The following is a 20,319-nucleotide window of genomic DNA, read 5'->3' as shown; positions in this document are numbered from 1 at the left end:
AGTTGTTTTCTGTGATACTTTTAATGACACTTTTACACGCGTATATAACAGCTTTTAGAGCTCGGGGGAAGCTTTATCGCTGCCTTTTATAGGAACAAGAGTTATATACAAAAACCCATCAAAACTCCGGAATTTATAATACAAATCACATAGCACTATATGCCAAGGAATTTCAATTCCCTGGCATATGACCATGAAATTATTGGCGTTGATTCCTTCCTCAGCGTTCAAAATATCACCTTCGACATCCTTCAATGTAGGATTGACTCCAGTCAAACGGATAGTTGGTTGTGATATTCCGGAAGCTCCTGAAGCTCTAAAGGTTTGAATGATGAGCGGTATATGTCGCGGTCTTGATGAACTAATCTTGTTAGAAATTTCAACAAAATCTTGGAAATTCCTCGTAATGACACTGCCCCAAAATTTTCGAGATTCGTTCACTGACAAGGACATGATGCCCTTTGAGGAGCCATTTAATATGAAGCAAACTTGTTTCCATTGGTGGAACCAGAACTTCTCCGCTTGCGTTTTGCTTGCTGTGATAGGAATTATAGTTGGTGGTAACGAATCGCCCATGACTAAACGAATTCTCAAAATGGTAATCACATCTTTTACCTGGTCCTCAAATGAGGTAATAAAATTTGTGCTCCTTTCAACTAGGCCGTCAAACAAAACACCAACTGGATAATTCCATGGGATTGGCATGTCATTATGTTCAAACCAGAAATACTTCTCATTGTCGTTCAATGGGTCAAAAGAAAGGAAGTTTTGAATTTTACCCCAAATGAAAGGCATATAATTAATTAAATACGTTTCCCTTGGCACTCTTATTCGTAGCACCGCCATTTCTCTCGGACTTCCTTTCATCAAAAATGAAGGATCGATCGACACCAGTACATTGAGCTCACCATTCCAAATTAATTGTTTAATCTCATTCATACTTACATCATAGGTTTCCTATGCCCATTTGCTTATAGAACAAAAAAGATAACTCTAATTTCTGAGCTTGTTGCCTCATTAATTTTGTAAAAAAGGTGACGATAATTTATCTCAAGAGGCGTTGCTACTTCTCATCGCGCTACAAAAAATCCGTGTATTGTTCCGCCTCGCTATGTTCCCGCCACAGTCGGATAACTGAATGAACTTCTATCAATAAGATTAGTTGAACTTAATGATGAGTTCATAGATGATCATTATTTAAGGTAATACAATTATATATAAGAAAAAATCACATTTCTTACCTTCTTGGAACTTTTTTATTGTCCCCCAATATACATATATATATATATATATATATATATATATATATATATATGCCTTCCTCACAGTACTCTTTTGGTCTCTTTTCCATCGATTCTGCTATCCGGTACGTACGCTGTAGGATTTCCGCCATCCTCCACTAGCAATGAAGATATCCGCTGTCGATTACCATCCGAATCCAGGTAGCTACTGGACCAATTACTACCTTCGCTCAACGAACGTTTAGTCGCCACTGCCTTCACACTTGGCAAATGGTTCTGCTTGTCGGTAACGTCATTAGAAAACTGTGGTTTGATTGAAAATTCTCCGTCGGTGTGAATCGCATACTCGTCGTCCCCTTCTTCATCATTTTCGTCCAACCCATTCTCTATTAATCCTTTGGTTTGCAAAACCGGTGTTGGCAAACCCTTTCCCTTACTGTATATAACATTATGGTCTTCTTCTTCTGACGAACTTACTTCCTGAATGATAGAGTCGGTATTTGGAGAGGATATCTTGAACAGACCTCTTTTAGATGAACGTCGAGCATTTTTGCCATGCCGAGATGTGGTATAAGTCCTTTTGCCTGTCCAAGGCCTTTGGGCCCCAAATCTAGGCAAAACGGACTCCTTCAGGTTACTGTTTTTGCTGCCTCTATTATCAGTGCTTACAATCGGCGTGGCTGTCGTGATATCGTAAAAGGAATCTGTTCTCGAACTTCTCTCAGAGGTGCTCGATGCTGTTGATACAATGCTTAAATCTCTCCTGACGAACTTCCTACCGTAGCCGTTCGTCATTTTTTCGGATGAAGCTGAATATTGTGACGTAGTCTCGGAGCCTTTACGTATATAGCTTGGCTTGACTGTATCAGAAATTTTGAATGACGAATTATTACCATCAGTGGAGTACTCAGAAATATAAGTGTCATTTGAAATTTGCGATATCTCTGATAATGGCCGGGTTCGTATCGGTGGGGGAGAAACTTTCCCATCAAAAGAAATAGACCTAGAATTTTCCGCGGATTCGCTGTCATAATTACCAGTAGAAGTTTGAGATATTTCACTTGATATGGATGATTTGAAGCGTTTGAGACGAGGTTCCTCTATTCGAATGTGTTCGTTTAACAACAACTCCGGAGCTGCTTTTAGGCCTCCCACCGCATTCCCAGAAGCTTTATTATTCTCTGATGAAATATTATTAGCGTTTCGTGGTACAATGGCGCCAACAACAACATTCTTTTTTAACGATTCTTTAGAGTTTGTCCTTGAAGAATTCGCAATAGTATCTGTTCTTGATTTCTGAAGAGAATTACTGTTTTTTTTGAGAAACGATCCTGAAGAAGGGGCCCCTCTGTTGCTTGCAATTAAGGTGTCGCTAATACCTGTATGAATACTGTTATTGCTATTGCTGTTGGAATTCTTTTTTGATTTGAAAAAACTAGAAACTTTTTGTAAAAAATTATTGGACTTTCGAGGAGAACTTGCAATAGAGTGGCTATAAACCCTCTGTGAAGATGATTTAGAAAGAGTGGGATTTAGAACTTGTACCGAATCTTTAGACTTCTTTCTGCTAACCGGAGTCATCGACGTTACGATATCCGAGCCTTTATTAAGCATTTTACTCAATGAAGTAGCTCTAGAAAGTTCAATCGAGGGTTTCAAAACGTCGCCGCAAATACCATTAGTGTCGTTATGCGTAGCACTTTCAATAACCTTTTTGACTGATAAAACTGACCTGCTTCTTTTCGGATATTTACAATTTTCTTGTTTTTTCCCTTGTGCTAACAATAATAGCCATAGACCTGATAGCGAATCGCACTTTCTTTTCAGAATTGATTGTTTTATTGCTTGGGTATCAACGCCTGATTGTTTAAGACGCTTTAGCAATCGCCTTTCTAATTTACTTTTAAACTGAGTCCCTCCACTACGCTGTCTGCACAAAATTTTCTCAGTCTGGTCTAAAACCACTGAACCGTAAGGCTGTAGGAAAGGGTGGCGCAAAACTTGTGACAACGATGGACGCTCTCCTGGACTTTTAGCCAATAATCGTGAGATTAAATCCTTGGCATCATCGGGAATGACTTTAGAATCGTATTTTGGTTCTTCATTGACGATTTTCCATTTGGTTTTAGCCTCATCATCATCATCAAATGGCAAAGATCCCGTAATTAATGTGTATAATATCACTCCCAATGACCATATATCGATCTTAAACCCATCATATGTTTTTCTCTCTATTAATTCTGGCGCCATATAAACTGTAGTACCGCAAACCGTTTCTAACGTTGTCTTTGTCATACATTCTCTCGTAAAGCCAAAATCTGTCAATTTAGCATTTCCATTTTTGTCTAATAGAATATTCTCCAATTTCAAATCTCTATGAACACAATGCATTGAATGCGCATAGTAAACAGCACCTGAAATTTGTGCAAACAACTCTCCGCATTCCAATAACGATATTCTACGCAGAGAAAGTAAATGGTCATATAATTCCTTTCCTGGGCAGTATTCTAATGCCATCCACACTTTAGATTCTGTTACTATCACTTCATAAAGCTTTGTGATATAAGGAAAATCGAACTGTCTGTGGTAAAATACCTCTCTAACGATATTAGGATCATTCTTATCGCTTGTCTTTAGGCAGACTTTACGATGCGTTGGTCTATGAAGCGCTAAATATACTTTTCCAAAACTTCCTTCCCCTATTTGTTTTAATATCTTGTAGTTTCCCACTTCTGTCAACTCATCAGAAGTAAACTGGCTGTACAGTCGATTATACGATGATCCGATAATGCTTTTTATATTATTTTGTTCCACCTTCGAAGATCCAACAGGCTTAACCATGGTGAACGCTGTATTCACCTGTATATGGGACTTTAGTATTTTTCAACAAAGTATAAGGTGAATTTGCTCTCACTACACAATGGCTAGTTATTAATGAAAAATGAAACGATTTTTATTGATACAAAAAAATAGAACTCGGATAACGAAACCTTTATTGACAAAATACGGATAGCCAAATTGTTGAAATAATTTGGAATGTTATGGGGGGCAAAACAATGCTTTTATTTAGTTCATACAAAGATATTTATTGTATACCGTTATTGATGAGTATCCTAGTATCAAGATTGTGAGGGTTCACGCGGTCAGCATCGTTAAGATAAGCCGAAAATCACCACACAAATCCATGGTGACCTAGGAACCAATTGTTCGCTCAGGTAGCCTATATCCGCAATGAAGTACCATTCTATGCGAAAAGAAGAGTTATCTAGTTTCAGAGAATGAGTAAGTACCTCCAACTCCCTTATCGAGTTCAACATACCTTTTATTAGGCTAGGCAGATACTCAAAAACCTTTATCATCTAATACGGAAAAGCTAGAATTTTAGTATTAACAAAAGATCTGTTGTAAGTTGACAGTAGCTATTAGGCACTTCTTCGCATGCAAACATTCTCAAGAATGCAGGATACCGTATTACGTGAATATAAGTGAGCATGGGCGAAAATGATTACAAAGTTGAAAGTTTAGGAGATATAGACGAATTTTATTCCCGAATACGCTGGAATAATCAATTTTCATATATGGCCACTTTGCCATCCCACCTACAAAGGAAAATGGAAGGCCAGAAATCTTTACTAGTGCGATATGATAACTATAGAAAGAAAAGTTCTCCTCCTAGTGGTGAAGGCGAGAAAGCTGCTCCACAGTATACGCCCATAGATTCTTCAGAAACATCTCAAGCATTAATTAGCAAAAAGGACTATGATACGCATGCATCCACGTTTGTGAATGAAATTTTCCAACCAAAAGTCGCTGAAGAATTTATAGTTAATAGATATGAAAAACTTCTGTCACAAAAGCCGGAATGGCATGCGCCCTGGAAACTTTCACGCGTTATTAATGGTCATCTTGGGTGGGTACGATGCGTTGCGATCGATCCCGTTGACAACGAATGGTTTATCACCGGAAGTAATGATACGACAATGAAAGTGTGGGATCTTGCAACAGGCAGATTGAAAACTACTTTAGCAGGGCATGTAATGACGGTGAGAGATATTGCTGTGTCAGATCGACATCCTTATTTGTTTTCTGTTAGTGAAGATAAGACGGTCAAATGCTGGGACTTAGAAAAAAACCAGATTATTAGAGACTATTATGGACATCTATCCGGGGTTCGTACGGTGAGCATACATCCAACGCTGGATCTCATAGCTACTGCAGGTCGAGATAGCGTTATTAAACTCTGGGACATGAGAACGAGGATACCTGTTATTACACTGGTTGGTCATAAAGGTCCGATCAATCAAGTACAATGTACTCCAGTGGACCCTCAAATAGTGAGTTCATCAAGTGATGCTACTGTAAGGTTGTGGGATGTAGTTGCAGGGAAAGCGATGAAAGTTCTGACACACCATAAGAGGTCTGTAAGAGCTACTGCATTACATCCTAAGGAATTTTCGGTGGCTTCTGCATGTACAAACGACATTAGATCATGGGGACTAGCAGAGGGGTCCTTACTCACTAATTTTGAGTCTGAAAAGACAGGTATAATCAATACTTTGAGTATTAATCAAGATGATGTATTATTCGCTGGCGGTGACAATGGTGTACTTTCTTTTTATGATTATAAGTCTGGTCATAAGTACCAATCATTGGCCACGAGAGAAATGGTAGGTTCTCTGGAAAGTGAACGGAGTGTTCTATGTAGCACTTTTGATAAAACAGGTTTAAGATTGATCACTGGAGAAGCAGACAAAAGCATAAAGATTTGGAAACAGGATGAGGCTGCTACAAGAGAGTCGGAACCTGGCTTGGCGTGGAACCCCAACTTACACGCTAAAAGATTCTAGTGAGAAGAGATGGAAAAAGTATGTATTCTGTATACGTGTATATAAGATGAGATGGTCTTTATAAACGGGCTTTTTTCTAATCAAAGGGTATTGGTTTGTGATGTTTTTTATTCATTTCAGTAGCCGCAATAGCACTCGGTAACTTTATACCGCAGCAATCTCCCCAAGTACTATGAACGTGACCTTCAAAATTGCACTCATCGTCCATATCGGTCCCATCATGTATGTGGCCCCTTGGTGGAGACACGCCTTCCGGACAAGGTAAAAATTCGCTAAAGTAGAAATGTTGCATGATGGGCAATTTACTAAGGACCTCCACTTTATACATTTTTATCATTCCTTCGGCAACTTTTGACCAAGTCTTTACACCACTGATGTCATCTAGCATAGGAGAATGCCATCTCAAGGAAGCGGATGACTTGACCTTATTAATGAAAGCGATACAACCAAAATACAAATATCGATGAGCGAACATTTCTACGAGATCATTATTGTGAATTGATATTGGTTTTAAGTGCTTGTGAGTGGTTAATTGGAAGGCACCAAATAGAAATGGAAGGAAATGGTAGTCATCTAAACCCCAAACACCATGTGAGCCGGCAGGCTCCAGCCAATATTTGGTTTCTAGTATTCTCATTATTTGAAGGTATTCTATAAAAACTTTCAGTATAAGGTTTGTTGAATCGTTTGAAAGATTGAATACTCCATAATTATAGAGTCCATAAAGTAAACACAAGAAATTTAGCTCATGACCTGAACCATAATCAATCCTTCTCTTATTACCCCATGATTCATCTAGGTAAATGGATAATTGTTCTAACTGCCCATCTGTAAGAGAAGGAAATTCTGAACGTAAGAGAGCCCTTGAGTTCTGTGAAACTTCGTCATAAAAATCCCTAAACTCAATCTTCCCAAATCTTGAACTATCTGCATCCTTTATTACTGGATGTTTCTGTACAATATCCCTTATGTGAGAAAGTAAGTTCATCATACTGTTCACTGGCTCGGATATTGGTTCTTTGTACTGGGAATTTTCGTGTCCTTTAACAGACTCAGCCAAATCCATGATGAATTTGGTGAAATCAGCTCTTGTCTGGGATTCCTCCCATAGTTTCATATCCTCTGAAGTCAATAGTCTTTTCTCTGGCAACATTTTTTCCTGGATTAGTGCACTGTTCTTTATTGTCTTATATATAGCACTAGCGACTACACAAAAATCTTTCTCTTCAGTCATTGATATCCCTATTGTTCGATCACATCTATTAGGATTCCATTCTGTGCTTTCACACGTGAAACCCTGAGAAAAAGATAAACGTTACCCGAAAATATCTGTGAAGGCGGCTATTGTAACACGCCAAAACAAAGTATTTTGATGTAGATCATTAATACTGGGAGAAAAAATACTACTTGCTTCACTACTCTGCATCTATCTAGATGATAATATCAGGAGGATATATTATTTTCTACTATGGTAATCGAAGTATAGGATGGGAACATAGCATGTCAGGGTAATCATCCGAGTGCATGATGAGATTTCATCGTAATTTAAGGCGTCATCTGTTTTGTAGATGCATGGATAAATTGCTTCCTGTGGATTAAGCGGAAAGGTTGTCAGGAGTGTTGATAAAAAGGGCATCTGTTAACACATTTATTTTTCATTTTGAGGGTAAGATGGCATGAACGCGTTGATACGGCAACGGGTGCGACGCGTTAAAATTGGCAGAAAAATCATCACTGTGGGTTAACTTGGAATGAATATTCATAGAATAAAGGTACAGGTTGAGAAGATAAAGGGTACCGAAGTCACTATTTTTCGAAAGTTGTGGCTAGGGAAAAGGTAGGCAAGAAGAAAAGGTTGTAAGGGATATTGGAAGACAAGCTATTTTTGTATATGCACTCGAGTTTCCTTAAGTTTTAAAAGAAAGAATAGCGAGAGAAGACAGCGTTGCACAACATCGAATAAAAATGGAAAATATCACACAACCTACACAGCAGTCTACGCAGGCTACGCAGAGATTTTTGATCGAGAAGTTCTCGCAAGAACAAATCGGAGAAAACATTGTGTGCAGAGTCATTTGTACCACGGGTCAAATTCCCATCCGAGACTTATCGGCTGATATTTCACAGATCCTGAAGGAAAAACGATCTATAAAGAAAGTTTGGACATTTGGTAGAAACCCAGCATGCGACTACCATTTAGGAAATATTTCCAGGCTATCTAATAAGCATTTCCAAATACTACTAGGAGAAGACGGTAACCTTTTATTAAATGACATTTCTACAAATGGGACCTGGTTAAATGGACAAAAAGTCGAGAAAAATAGTAACCAGTTATTATCTCAAGGTGATGAAATAACCGTTGGTGTAGGTGTCGAATCAGATATCTTATCTCTGGTCATTTTCATAAACGATAAATTTAGGCAGAGCCTCGAGCAGAACAAAGTTGACCGTAAAAGATCTAACCTGAAAAATACATCCAAAATAGCTTCCCCGGGTCTTACATCTTCCACTGCATCAGCCGTTATGACCCGTAAGACTGGTATTTTCAAGGATTTCTCGATTATCGACGAAGTGGTAGGCCAGGGTGCATTCGCCACAGTAAAGAAAGCCATTGAAAGAACTACTGGAAAAACATTCGCGGTAAAGATTATAAGTAAGCGCAAAGTAATAGGCAATATGGATGGTGTGACGAGAGAGTTGGAAGTGTTGCAGAAGCTCAATCATCCAAGGATAGTACGATTAAAAGGGTTTTATGAAGACGCTGAAAGTTACTATATGGTGATGGAGTTCGTTTCTGGTGGTGACTTAATGGATTTTGTCGCTGCTCATGGTGCAGTTGGAGAAGATGCTGGAAGAGAAATATCCAGACAGATACTCACAGCAGTAAAATACATTCACTCTATGGGTATCAGTCATCGTGACCTAAAACCCGATAATATTCTTATTGAACAGGACGATCCTGTATTAGTAAAGATAACCGACTTTGGTTTGGCAAAAGTGCAGGGAAATGGGTCTTTCATGAAAACATTTTGCGGTACCTTGGCATATGTGGCACCTGAAGTCATTAGAGGTAAAGACACATCCGCATCTCCCGATGAATACGAAGAAAGGAATGAGTACTCTTCATTAGTGGATATGTGGTCAATGGGATGCCTTGTATATGTTATTTTAACAGGCCACTTACCTTTCAGTGGCAGTACGCAGGACCAATTATATAAACAGATTGGAAGAGGCTCATATCATGAAGGGCCCCTCAAAGACTTCCGGATATCTGAAGAAGCAAGGGATTTCATAGATTCATTGTTACAGGTGGATCCAAATAATAGGTTGACCGCTGCTAAAGCTTTGGATCATCCTTGGATCAAGATGAGTCCATTGGGCTCACAATCATATGGTGATTTTTCACAAATATCCTTATCGCAATCTTTGTCTCAACAGAAAATATTGGAAAATATGGACGATGCCCAATACGAATTTGTCAAAGCGCAAAGAAAACTGCAATTAGAGCAGCAACAACTCCAGGAACAGGAACAAGAAGACCAAGATGGGAAAATCCAAGGATTTAAAATACCCGCACATCCTCCTATTAGATATACGCAGCCCAAAAGTATTGAGGCAGAAACTCGAGAACAAAAAGTCATCCATTCTAATAACATCACCAATGTCAAGAGCTCGAAGAAAAAGGGTAACGGTAGATTTTTGACTTTACAACCATTACCTGACAGTATCATTCAGGAAAGCCTGGAGATTCAGCAAGGTGTGAATCCATTTTTCATTGGCAGATCTGAGGATTGCAATTGTAAGATTGAGGACAATAGGTTATCTCGAGTACATTGCTTCATTTTCAAAAAGAGGCATGCCGTAGGCAAAAGTATGTATGAATCTCCGGCACAAGGTTTAGATGATATTTGGTATTGCCATACAGGGACTAATGTGAGCTATTTGAATAATAGTCGAATGATACAGGGCACGAAATTTCTTTTACAAGATGGGGATGAAATCAAGATCATTTGGGATAAAAACAATAAATTTGTCATTGGATTTAAAGTGGAAATTAATGATACTACAGGTCTGTTTAACGACGGATTTGGTATGTTACAAGAACAAAGAGTAGTACTTAAACAAACAGCCGAAGAAAAAGATTTAGTAAAAAAATTAACTCAGATGATGGCTGCTCAACGTGCAAATCAACCCTCGGTTTCTTCTTCATCTATGACAACTAAGAAGCCGCCAATTAGCGTTGCAAGTAATAACGGCAATAACTCAGTACTAAGTGATTTGATAGATCCACCAAATAATGCGAATACGGGAAATATCTTGAAAAGGATACATTCAGTGAGTTTATCGCAATCACAAATTGACCCTAGCAAAAAGGTCAAAAGGGCAAAACTGGACCAAACCTTAAAAGGCCCTGAGAATTTGCAATTTTCGTAATCAAGAATAAATCCTCATAGATAGCGCACCGCTTCTCCAATAGAGAAGAAGTAAACACTAACACATAGACTTTGTCCACTCTCAACCATTTGCGTTCTTATTAATTATAGAATATCATTTCATGTGATTTACATTTTGGAATATATATTTTTTTTTGTAGATTAACAAGTTTTGATTTTCAATTTTAGTTATGTTTCGTGACTTTTTTGATAATGAAAAAAAGTCTTGAGAAGAAATCGGAAATTTTACTTGATGTGATACAACGATAAAGAAAAATTAAAAACCAGTTTCGCTCTCGTGAACGGTGTTTGCAAGTTTTTTATTCGTAAGTACCGCTAAGATTATTTATAGCCAAAGCTGGCTATTATATTGATGAAGAGGCTGTAACCCGTCTCTTGTTGTCCGGGTAACGTATTCAGTTTGCGGGTGTCGATGGATTAAGGGGCGGAGGCGGCCCTTTTTGGGAATTATATAAAAAGCCATACTCCCGTACTTCGCAAGTCTTATCAGCTGGTTTAGAAAACAGAATAAAGAAGTTTGGTTTGTTAGCTGCTATTTATTCATTCCACCTTCTTCTTTTCTCAGCCAAGTTTTTATAACCAGATTTTAGCGGTCTTCTCTATTTTCTATTTGAAAAGACTACCATATAAGGGAAGAATAACAAAACCACTTCTCACCCTACTGTATTCATAAAAGTTCTTTCTATTAGAATCCTAGAAGAAAAGAAAAAAGTCCAGTAGCCTATATTCAATCCGAATAAGATTCAAAACCAAAACCAAAATGTTTAGCTTGAAAGCACTATTACCATTAGCCTTGTTGTTGGTCAGCATCAACCCAGCTGCTGCAAAGGTGCACAAGGCTAAAATTTATAAACACAAATTGTCTGATGAGATGAAAGAAATCACTTTCGAACAACATTTAGCTCATTTAGGCCAAAAGTACTTGACTCAATTTGAAAAAGCTAACCCTGAAGTTGTCTTTTCTAGGGAGCATCCCTTTTTCACCGAAGGTGGTCATGATGTTCCATTGACGAATTACTTGAACGCTCAATACTACACTGATATTACCTTAGGTACTCCACCTCAAAACTTTAAAGTTATCCTGGATACTGGTTCTTCAAACCTTTGGGTTCCAAGTAATGAATGTGGTTCTCTGGCTTGCTTCTTACATTCTAAATACGATCATGAAGCTTCATCAAGCTACAAAGCCAATGGCACTGAATTTGCCATCCAATATGGTACTGGTTCTTTGGAAGGCTACATTTCTCAAGACACTTTGTCCATTGGGGATTTGACCATTCCAAAACAAGACTTTGCTGAAGCTACCAGTGAACCGGGCCTAACATTTGCATTTGGTAAGTTCGATGGTATTTTGGGGTTGGGTTACGATACCATTTCCGTTGATAAGGTGGTTCCACCATTTTACAACGCCATTCAACAAGATTTATTGGACGAAAAGAAGTTTGCCTTTTATCTGGGAGACACCTCCAAGGATACTGAAAATGGCGGTGAAGCCACCTTTGGTGGTATTGACGAATCGAAGTTTAAGGGTGATATCACTTGGTTACCAGTTCGTCGTAAGGCCTACTGGGAAGTCAAGCTTGAAGGTATCGGTCTAGGTGATGAGTACGCCGAATTGGAGAGCCATGGTGCTGCCATCGATACTGGTACTTCTTTGATTACCTTGCCATCAGGATTGGCTGAGATGATCAATGCAGAAATTGGTGCCAAGAAAGGTTGGACCGGCCAATACACTCTAGATTGTAACACCAGAGACAGCCTACCTGATCTAATTTTCAACTTTAACGGTTACAACTTCACCATTGGACCATACGATTACACACTTGAAGTATCAGGCTCCTGTATCTCTGCAATTACACCAATGGATTTCCCAGAACCTGTTGGCCCATTGGCTATTGTTGGTGATGCCTTTTTGCGTAAGTACTATTCCATTTACGATTTGGGCAACAATGCTGTCGGTTTGGCGAAGGCAATTTAAGTCAAACTTTTCTTTCTTTTCTGCCCTATTCTTTTCCGCCTTCTAGAGAGCTTTTATACGTAAAAAAATAACAACAAAAAAACTATAGTGTATTTAAAAAAAATAACAAGACATGCTATCTTGCCCTTAGTTTTAGAATTCACTGTCCTACTCTCTAAAATCCCGATTTTCTATGCTGCAGTCAGTGATTTGTTTATATGCGGGTAGCCCCACTGACGCGGCTCGAGAATTTCCTTGTTTATCCTTTTCCAATAGCGGAACAATTGATAATAGAGCAATGCAAGCAGAAGCGAAAAAGAAAAAGAAATACGCTACAGAGATTAGCAGGCTGCGCCCTAGGAACCTTTGAAATCAAAACAAATATAGAACACTAGATACAAATCTCACCATAATAATAAATTGTCATTGATGATTCAAAAAATGAGCCCAAGCCTGAGGAGGCCATCGACAAGGTCTAGCTCTGGTTCAAGCAACATCCCACAATCGCCCTCTGTACGATCAACTTCATCGTTTTCTAATTTGACAAGAAACTCAATGCGGAGCGTCTCTAATTCAGGTTCTCAGTCAGTTTCTGCATCTACCACAAGAAGTAACTCTCCACTAAGGTCCGTATCTGCCAAGTCCGATCCCTTTCTTCACCCAGGTAGGATAAGGGTCAGGAGAAGTGATAGTATCAACAACAGCTCGAGGAAAAATGACACATATACAGGGTCAATCACTGTGACTATCCGGCCGAAGCCACGGAGTATTGGGCCATCTCATGACAATGTGGGGCTAAAATCACCCAGATACTCTCAACCAAGATCCAATTCACAGCACGGAAGTAATACATTTGTTAGAGACCCTTGGTTTATTACTAATGACAAAACAATAGTGCATGAAGAAATTGGAGAGTTTAAGTTTGATCATGTTTTTGCTTCTCATTGCACCAATTTGGAAGTTTATGAAAGAACCAGCAAACCGATGATCGATAAATTATTGATGGGGTTTAATGCCACCATTTTTGCATACGGTATGACCGGTTCAGGTAAAACGTTTACAATGAGTGGCAATGAACAAGAGCTAGGCTTAATTCCTTTATCCGTGTCGTACTTATTCACTAATATCATGGAGCAATCAATGAATGGTGATAAAAAATTCGACGTTATAATATCGTACCTCGAAATTTACAATGAAAGAATTTACGATCTGTTAGAAACCGGATTAGAGGAATCAGGGAGTAGGCTCGGTACTCCTTCAAGGTTATATATGGGCAAGAGCAACAATAATGGATTGGGCATAGAATTGAAAATCAGGGATGACTCTCAGTATGGGGTCAAAGTCATCGGTCTCACTGAAAGGAGATGTAAAAGCAGTGAAGAATTATTGAGATGGATTTCAATTGGTGACAAAAGCAGGAAAATTGGCGAAACGGATTACAATGCGAGAAGTTCGCGATCACATGCCATTGTATTGATTCGTTTAACAAGTACGGATGTAAAGAACGGTACATCAAGATCAAGTACATTATCCTTGTGTGACTTAGCAGGCTCAGAAAGGGCTACGGGGCAACAAGAGAGGAGAAAGGAAGGTTCCTTCATCAACAAATCCTTACTTGCTTTAGGGACTGTAATATCCAAACTTAGTGCCGATAAGATGAACTTAATGGGCTCAAACATCCCCGCGACACCTGGAAGCGGCAGTAGCAGTAGTAGTGGAAGTACTGCGAACAATAGCAGTGCTCCGAGCAATCACATTCCATATCGAGATTCTAAATTGACGAGATTATTGCAACCGGCGCTAAGCGGGGATAGCATAGTGACAACCATATGTACAGTCGATACCAGAAATGACGCGGCAGCGGAAACTATGAATACACTGAGGTTTGCATCAAGAGCGAAAAACGTTGCACTTCATGTATCCAAAAAATCCATCATTAACAATGGGAATATCGATGGCGATAAAGACCGCACTATCGAGCTACTAAGACGCCAATTGGAAGACCAACGCAGAATGATCTCTGAATTGAAAAATCGTTCAAATCTTGGTGAGCCCTTAACTAAATCCTTCAATGAAAGTAATTATAAAGACACTACAGCCATCGGCAATGGTGGTGATCCGAATTTGGCTCTAATGAAAGCGGAGAATCGAATATTAAAATATAAACTGGAGAACTGCGAAAAACTACTGGATAAAGATGTGGTCGATTTACAAGATTCTGAGGTCATGGAAATTGTAGAAATGCTACCTTTTGAGGTCGGCACCCTTTTGGAAACAAAGTTTCAAGGTCTCGAATCACAAATAAGGCAGTATAGGAAATACACTCAAAAACTTGAAGACAAGATCATGGCGCTGGAAAAAAGCGGTCATACGGCAGCGCCGCTAACTGGGTGTGATGGTAATGAAGTGATGGAATTACAGAAGATGCTTGAGAGGAAGGATAAAATGATTGAGGCCCTACAGAGTGCCAAACGACTGCGGGATAGGGCTTTGAAACCACTCGTTAATGCACAGCAGTCACCGCACCCTATCGTTGATAGCGATAAATTAAATTAGATAAGGGCCCCAGATCTCGGGTGCTTTTTTCTTGTGCAGATTTTCTGTGGACTGCGCCTCCGCTTGCCCGGCGTTTGCCTTGAACGGGATCTATGCTCAGAAGACAGCGCATAAAAGGTTGTTTCCAGGCACTTGTCGTTAAGAAAATTGACAAAACCTGGATTTACGAAGTTCGTTTCAGTGCTGTATCATAAAATTTGCCATCCGCTAATAAAGATCAAGAAGTTTTGGGGTTGTTTTGGGTCTGTTTCGAGCTAAATCATGCACGCACTGAAGGGTTTAATATATAAGGATTGTTCAGATCCAGTCATTGGAACTTCCGAATCTCTTTGAGTCCGCTTTACATCGTAAATGCTTATATTAATATATATATCTATATATATATATATGTATTTTTGCATATCTCATAATTTTTACCTTGTTCCAAGGACAGTTAGGCACCCAATCATAAGAGAATAAAAATTGAAAATGATCGCGGATTCGTCAGCTTTGAAAAAGCGCACATCAACTAAGAGAAGCACAAGAATAATATCCCTGACACTCGTTTTACTTGGGATAGTCAGCTTCTTAGTACTTACATGGAATGATTCCTTGGAATTCTATAGCAATGCTGCCGCCCTTAACGAAAACAGCAAAAATAATAAAGAAGAAAGCGAAAAGAAATTTGTTTACAAGCTACCAAACTTATTGAAAACAGCGGACAATTTTCTAAGTAAGGAAAATGAGCTGAATTTTTTAAAAGTCAAAGAAGAAATTTCACATATTCAAAGCGAGGTTGAAGTCGATATCCCAGCGCCTTCATCTAAGGTTACGTCAACATTTTCACCTACATCGTTCCATACTGGTGATATTTTGGCAAGGATTACCACCACAACAATATCTCCGCAGTCATCTTCTCTTATCATGCAGAAAAACTGCGATCACAAGAGATTCGATCCTAAAACAAATTTTCTAGATATAATAAGAACCTCCCCAGCAGTATTGCTCATCAAATCTTCACAAACGGACTCTATTTTCTTGAAAAACCTACTACAAAGAGAATTTGAGATTTCACCCGAATTGGCTATTGTCGATTTGGAAAAACACTCTCATGGCTATGAATTAGAAAAGTATATCAAACAAAATAAACTAAGCATTGATCCTAGTGCTCCCTTGGAATCCATCCAGTCGCCTTATCTATTTTTGAATGGTATTTCCGTGATAAATAATGGAATGGTGAGAGACATAATTGAACCTCATTCGAAGGGTTTGCTACTATCTATTCTGAAGTCTGAGGCGCGCGGTAACTTGCTGGTAGAAAAAAAAGACATCCCTTCTAATTCATGATTCATCATAACTCCTATTGACGGGCAGTCGCAACTAAAAGAACGTTTTAATTATTCCAAGCGCGCGTAAGCGCACCTCTTTATGTGCTATATATACATTCATAATATGGGTCATTGCATTTTCTATTGTACTATTCTGCTTCAGCCAGCGTTCAGCCATTTAAGTCGTAAATATCTACACTATTATCTCTGTTCACTATTGTGGGCTCATGCTTTTTTCCCCTCGAGAGCCCTTCGTTTTCAGAACTCGGCTCTTCATTTCCAGACGGTTCCACTTGATTATTTTCTGCACTTGCTGGTTCATAGTTAAAAAAGCATTCTCCCCACATACAAAATATTCCTTTCATATAACCATTTTCCTTGACATATAATACTTTGCATTTGGCAAATGGGCCTAGTACTTTCCTCGTAGCTCGAGAAAGCTGGTTCAGGTCAGAGTTCCTTGGTAAAAACATAATTACATTAGGGCTTAATTTAAGAAAGCTTTTCAACATCTTGGTAATCCCCATGGGCTTTAGATGCTGCTCTAAATCATACACATCATTTTTTAAGTACTCTGGCCCACCCCATGGGGGTGATCCAAATACACAGTCGTACTTTATTTTTGAAAGTTTCTGCTTAGAGACTAGTTTTTTCCAGGAACCCCGCTTCAGCCATATTCTATCATCTACACCGTAGCTTTGGGCATTCTTCGCAGTACAATATATGTGTTCAATACTATAGTCCACCCCATATACGTAAGGGAACTGCATGGCAAATTGTATGGTATTACCACCTCCACCACAGAAAACATCCAATATTCTTTCAGCACTTGGCATGCATGCTTTAACAAAATTTGCCAAGAAACGGGCAATTCTTTCAGGCGTTACACTGAACCATAGTTCATCAGTCATGTATATTGATGAGGAATCTATCTTTGAAAACAATCGACGCCTATTCTTCCAATATTTGAAAAGCTTACCATTTTTTAACGGTTTTGATGATTCTATCTTGTAGGCATTATTGTCCAGTAACTTTATGAGAGTTTTAAACTTGGAATGGCGCTTTTTTTTGCGTGCTGCATGTCTTATTCTCGAAGCATGAATAAATGTTTTTCCCATTACTTCAGTTATATCACGAAATTTTCCTCTCTATTTCTGTCTGTTGCCCCACAACACGGTATATAATATAGGCAGTCAATATAACGAAAAACTTACTCACTGTTTGCGGAATAACTCCCCTATTCCCCTCTCCTATGGATTGGTGCGATGCCTTTGAGATTTTTCATCCATTGTTTTCATGTGGAAATATTCAAAAAAAAAGCGATGGCTGGCGAGGATAAAAAGAAAAGGCTGCTCCAGCGATGACATTTGCAATTTGATATTTTGGTTACTAAGATAAAAAATTGGTATGCCTATCCTTCAGGAAGGGCTGCAATTGGGAGAACCAGATTGCTGGGTTTACAGTATGTCATCACTTTTGTACAATATGTTGTATATATAGATTTGAATGTTCGATAATAATGATATTGGCGATTTAACGGCTTAACAAGTAAAACAAAGACGAATTACTTAAAAGAAGTACCCAAATAAATTCGGCTTCTCATCGCAAAGAATAAACTATATTAGAATGATTATCAGAACTCCAATAAGAACAAAAACTAAGTCGTTTAGAGGCGACCAAATGGATTTCAAATTTCCATCTAACGAAAGCTTACCAAGGGGAACGTTAGAAGAGTATCATTTGAACAATCATCATCTTTTGAATGATGTTTTTGCCGCAGAAAATGGTGTTTCTCGCGATGAAGATGTAAACTCTCAGATATTATCGGACTATACGTCTACGTCCAATACAAATACAAATTCTGGTTATTCATCGAATGGATATTATTCCTTTGCTAATATTTCCGACAACACTACGTCTTCACCACGTATTGTTGTCAACCAAAATGAAGCCGCTAATAGATTAACATCCTCAGACTCAAACAAAAGTGACTATTTCGCTTCACATGATTCCCAAGGAAATGACCCTATACATTATAGCAGCTCAAGTGTAGTAAAAAACCAATTACATTCAATGGAAGTTATTCCAGAGGGAAACGTAACTGGCTCAATATCAACGGCCTTCCAGACTATTCCAACAGCAGATAATGTTTCCTACGATATCGCACCATCATCAGCATCCTCGTTACCTTCAAAGAAATCGACATCTAAAAGCGATATTTTATTGTCGACGCAAGAAGCCAAAGCCGTAACCAAATCAAATTCAAAAAAATATATAAAAGCTATCGAACCAAAAGGTAACCTGGTACCGAAACCTAAAAAAAAGCTAAACAGAGTTCCTACCATAAAACGAATTGAGTCTTCAAGGTCTTCCAATCTTAGATATAGTTCAAGTATCAGCAGTAAATCAAGTAGTGCCAGTTGTTCTCTAAAACGATCAAAGGCAGTTAGATGCAAAGGCGGGCTCTTGTATTATTTCATTTCATTGGGAATTAAGATAAAAAAAAAGCTACGCAAGCTACGGCTAGTCATAAGGAAAAAACTGTTCTCATACAATGACCAAAAAGTGGCTTCCACTACGAATTCCAAAAAAACTAGATCCAAAGGAAAAATTAACAGCAAGTTAAAAAAAAGAGGGCCAAATTTAACCGACAGTAATACCAGCTCTACTCCGCGTCAGAAAAGAGCGCAGAGATACGTATCCAATTTACAAAGATCAATATCATCAAAGTCTTTGGTACCTGTATTGGCTCCACAGAAAAAGACTAAACCATTGACAGTTGATACGAAATTTGAAGCAAAGCCGCCTCCATCTGAGGATTCCAAAGTTGGATCAAACACGCCAAGAAGTCCTTTGGTAAGTTACACACCATCATTAAGGAGGACAAATTCTTCTATTAGAAGGGCTGCATCTATCCTAACTGCATCTGCTACTATGACACCAGTGAATAACAGAAATTCTTTCATTTCTGTACCAGATACTGTTAATCATGCCGTTACTCGCAACAGCAGCACCTACTCGAGATCAAGATTGGTAAGGTCAAAACCATCGACGGCCCTAAATGCTATTGCCAGACAGCCGTCAATCGTGGTAGAAAATAAAGTTATTCCGTTATCCATGAATCGATATTCCATTAAAGAGGAAGATGAATATGTCATTGACACAAGTTCCATGAGAGAATTATCTCCCGTTAATAGCGTTTCCTCATCCGATTATGACAGAGACTCATCTGATAGCTATTCTAATTATGCGGATGCAATGGAAACAACGGAAGCAAATAGTAAAAACAGGGCTGAAAGCGGCAATGAAATCCAAAGTTTGAACGCAAAAAATGAGGATTTTTCAAATGAAGAGGGGTACAATTTGATGAAGCATTATTTAAGTACAGTCATTGCTCAAAGGATAATGCTCAGGGTGCAAATTGCTCGTATGCAGAATCCTAAGAGCAATGTTGTTTATATGAATAGATCAGCAGAAACAAACTCAACTATCTATGAAGATCTCGTCGATTCTCTATTGACTGAGTATGAGGCAGACGGTAGTTTCTCTCAAATATTTGATGGCGCCAAAATCAGAGTTGAGGAGGATGAAGAAGATGATGAGGATGAAGAAGAAGATGAGGAAGAAGATGATGATGAAGAAGAAGAGGACAAGGAAGAAGAAAAAAGAAAGGAAGAGGAAGGAAGAAACTTGGAAGACGAGGTAAGTGAGTTAGCGGAATTAAGCTCAATGAGTAAACAAAGGGATTTAAGTATTACTTTTAAATCTCCGTTTGCTATGCTAAATTCGGCCTACTCGAGCAGCATTATATCACTACCCACAGGTGCGGTCAAGAGGTCGCTGACTCTTCCCGTTGGTATGAAAATATAAACAACATATAATCGCATAGGTTTTTACTCTGTAATAATAATAACAATCGTATCAACCATAATAACCATAATAATCATAATAATCGTT

General features: G+C 38.6%; 10 protein-coding genes across 10 annotated transcripts; 6 read left to right on the top strand and 4 right to left on the bottom strand.

The window, feature by feature from the left end:
- Positions 1–54: 54 nt before the first annotated feature.
- ATG5 (Atg5p) lies at positions 55–939 on the bottom strand (the record flags this gene model as incomplete). Its single annotated transcript, XM_033913730.1, has 1 exon — positions 55–939. The coding sequence occupies one exon, from the start codon at positions 937–939 to the stop codon at positions 55–57; it is 885 nt and encodes a 294-aa protein (XP_033769621.1).
- A 383-nt stretch (positions 940–1,322) lies between these two features.
- SPAR_P01230 (non-specific serine/threonine protein kinase) lies at positions 1,323–4,082 on the bottom strand (the record flags this gene model as incomplete). The annotated part of the gene is made up of 1 exon (XM_033913729.1): positions 1,323–4,082. The coding sequence occupies one exon, from the start codon at positions 4,080–4,082 to the stop codon at positions 1,323–1,325; it is 2,760 nt and encodes a 919-aa protein (XP_033769620.1).
- Positions 4,083–4,732: 650 nt separating this feature from the next.
- Positions 4,733–6,088, top strand: PRP46 (mRNA splicing protein PRP46; the record flags this gene model as incomplete). Its single annotated transcript, XM_033913728.1, has 1 exon — positions 4,733–6,088. The coding sequence occupies one exon, from the start codon at positions 4,733–4,735 to the stop codon at positions 6,086–6,088; it is 1,356 nt and encodes a 451-aa protein (XP_033769619.1).
- Positions 6,089–6,164: 76 nt separating this feature from the next.
- Positions 6,165–7,322, bottom strand: RRD2 (peptidylprolyl isomerase RRD2; the record flags this gene model as incomplete). The annotated part of the gene is made up of 1 exon (XM_033913727.1): positions 6,165–7,322. The coding sequence occupies one exon, from the start codon at positions 7,320–7,322 to the stop codon at positions 6,165–6,167; it is 1,158 nt and encodes a 385-aa protein (XP_033769618.1).
- A 731-nt stretch (positions 7,323–8,053) lies between these two features.
- On the top strand, positions 8,054–10,522 carry RAD53 (serine/threonine/tyrosine protein kinase RAD53; the record flags this gene model as incomplete). The annotated part of the gene is made up of 1 exon (XM_033913726.1): positions 8,054–10,522. The coding sequence occupies one exon, from the start codon at positions 8,054–8,056 to the stop codon at positions 10,520–10,522; it is 2,469 nt and encodes an 822-aa protein (XP_033769617.1).
- A 780-nt stretch (positions 10,523–11,302) lies between these two features.
- On the top strand, positions 11,303–12,520 carry PEP4 (proteinase A; the record flags this gene model as incomplete). The annotated part of the gene is made up of 1 exon (XM_033913725.1): positions 11,303–12,520. The coding sequence occupies one exon, from the start codon at positions 11,303–11,305 to the stop codon at positions 12,518–12,520; it is 1,218 nt and encodes a 405-aa protein (XP_033769616.1).
- A 408-nt stretch (positions 12,521–12,928) lies between these two features.
- Positions 12,929–15,055, top strand: KIP2 (Kip2p; the record flags this gene model as incomplete). Its single annotated transcript, XM_033913724.1, has 1 exon — positions 12,929–15,055. The coding sequence occupies one exon, from the start codon at positions 12,929–12,931 to the stop codon at positions 15,053–15,055; it is 2,127 nt and encodes a 708-aa protein (XP_033769615.1).
- A 468-nt stretch (positions 15,056–15,523) lies between these two features.
- PRM4 (pheromone-regulated protein PRM4) lies at positions 15,524–16,381 on the top strand (the record flags this gene model as incomplete). Its single annotated transcript, XM_033913723.1, has 1 exon — positions 15,524–16,381. The coding sequence occupies one exon, from the start codon at positions 15,524–15,526 to the stop codon at positions 16,379–16,381; it is 858 nt and encodes a 285-aa protein (XP_033769614.1).
- A 151-nt stretch (positions 16,382–16,532) lies between these two features.
- On the bottom strand, positions 16,533–17,480 carry TGS1 (RNA methyltransferase; the record flags this gene model as incomplete). The annotated part of the gene is made up of 1 exon (XM_033913722.1): positions 16,533–17,480. The coding sequence occupies one exon, from the start codon at positions 17,478–17,480 to the stop codon at positions 16,533–16,535; it is 948 nt and encodes a 315-aa protein (XP_033769613.1).
- A 508-nt stretch (positions 17,481–17,988) lies between these two features.
- AIM44 (Aim44p) lies at positions 17,989–20,232 on the top strand (the record flags this gene model as incomplete). The annotated part of the gene is made up of 1 exon (XM_033913721.1): positions 17,989–20,232. One exon carries the CDS (start codon positions 17,989–17,991, stop codon positions 20,230–20,232), a length of 2,244 nt encoding a protein of 747 aa, XP_033769612.1.
- Between the last annotated feature and the right edge of the window lie 87 nt (positions 20,233–20,319).

Source organism: Saccharomyces paradoxus, chromosome XVI (assembly GCF_002079055.1).
Source record: "Saccharomyces paradoxus chromosome XVI, complete sequence".
Classification (NCBI taxonomy): Eukaryota; Fungi; Ascomycota; class Saccharomycetes; order Saccharomycetales; family Saccharomycetaceae; genus Saccharomyces; species Saccharomyces paradoxus.
The sequence above is the reverse complement of the archived record's forward strand: the minus strand, read 5'-3'. Positions and strand labels throughout refer to the sequence as shown.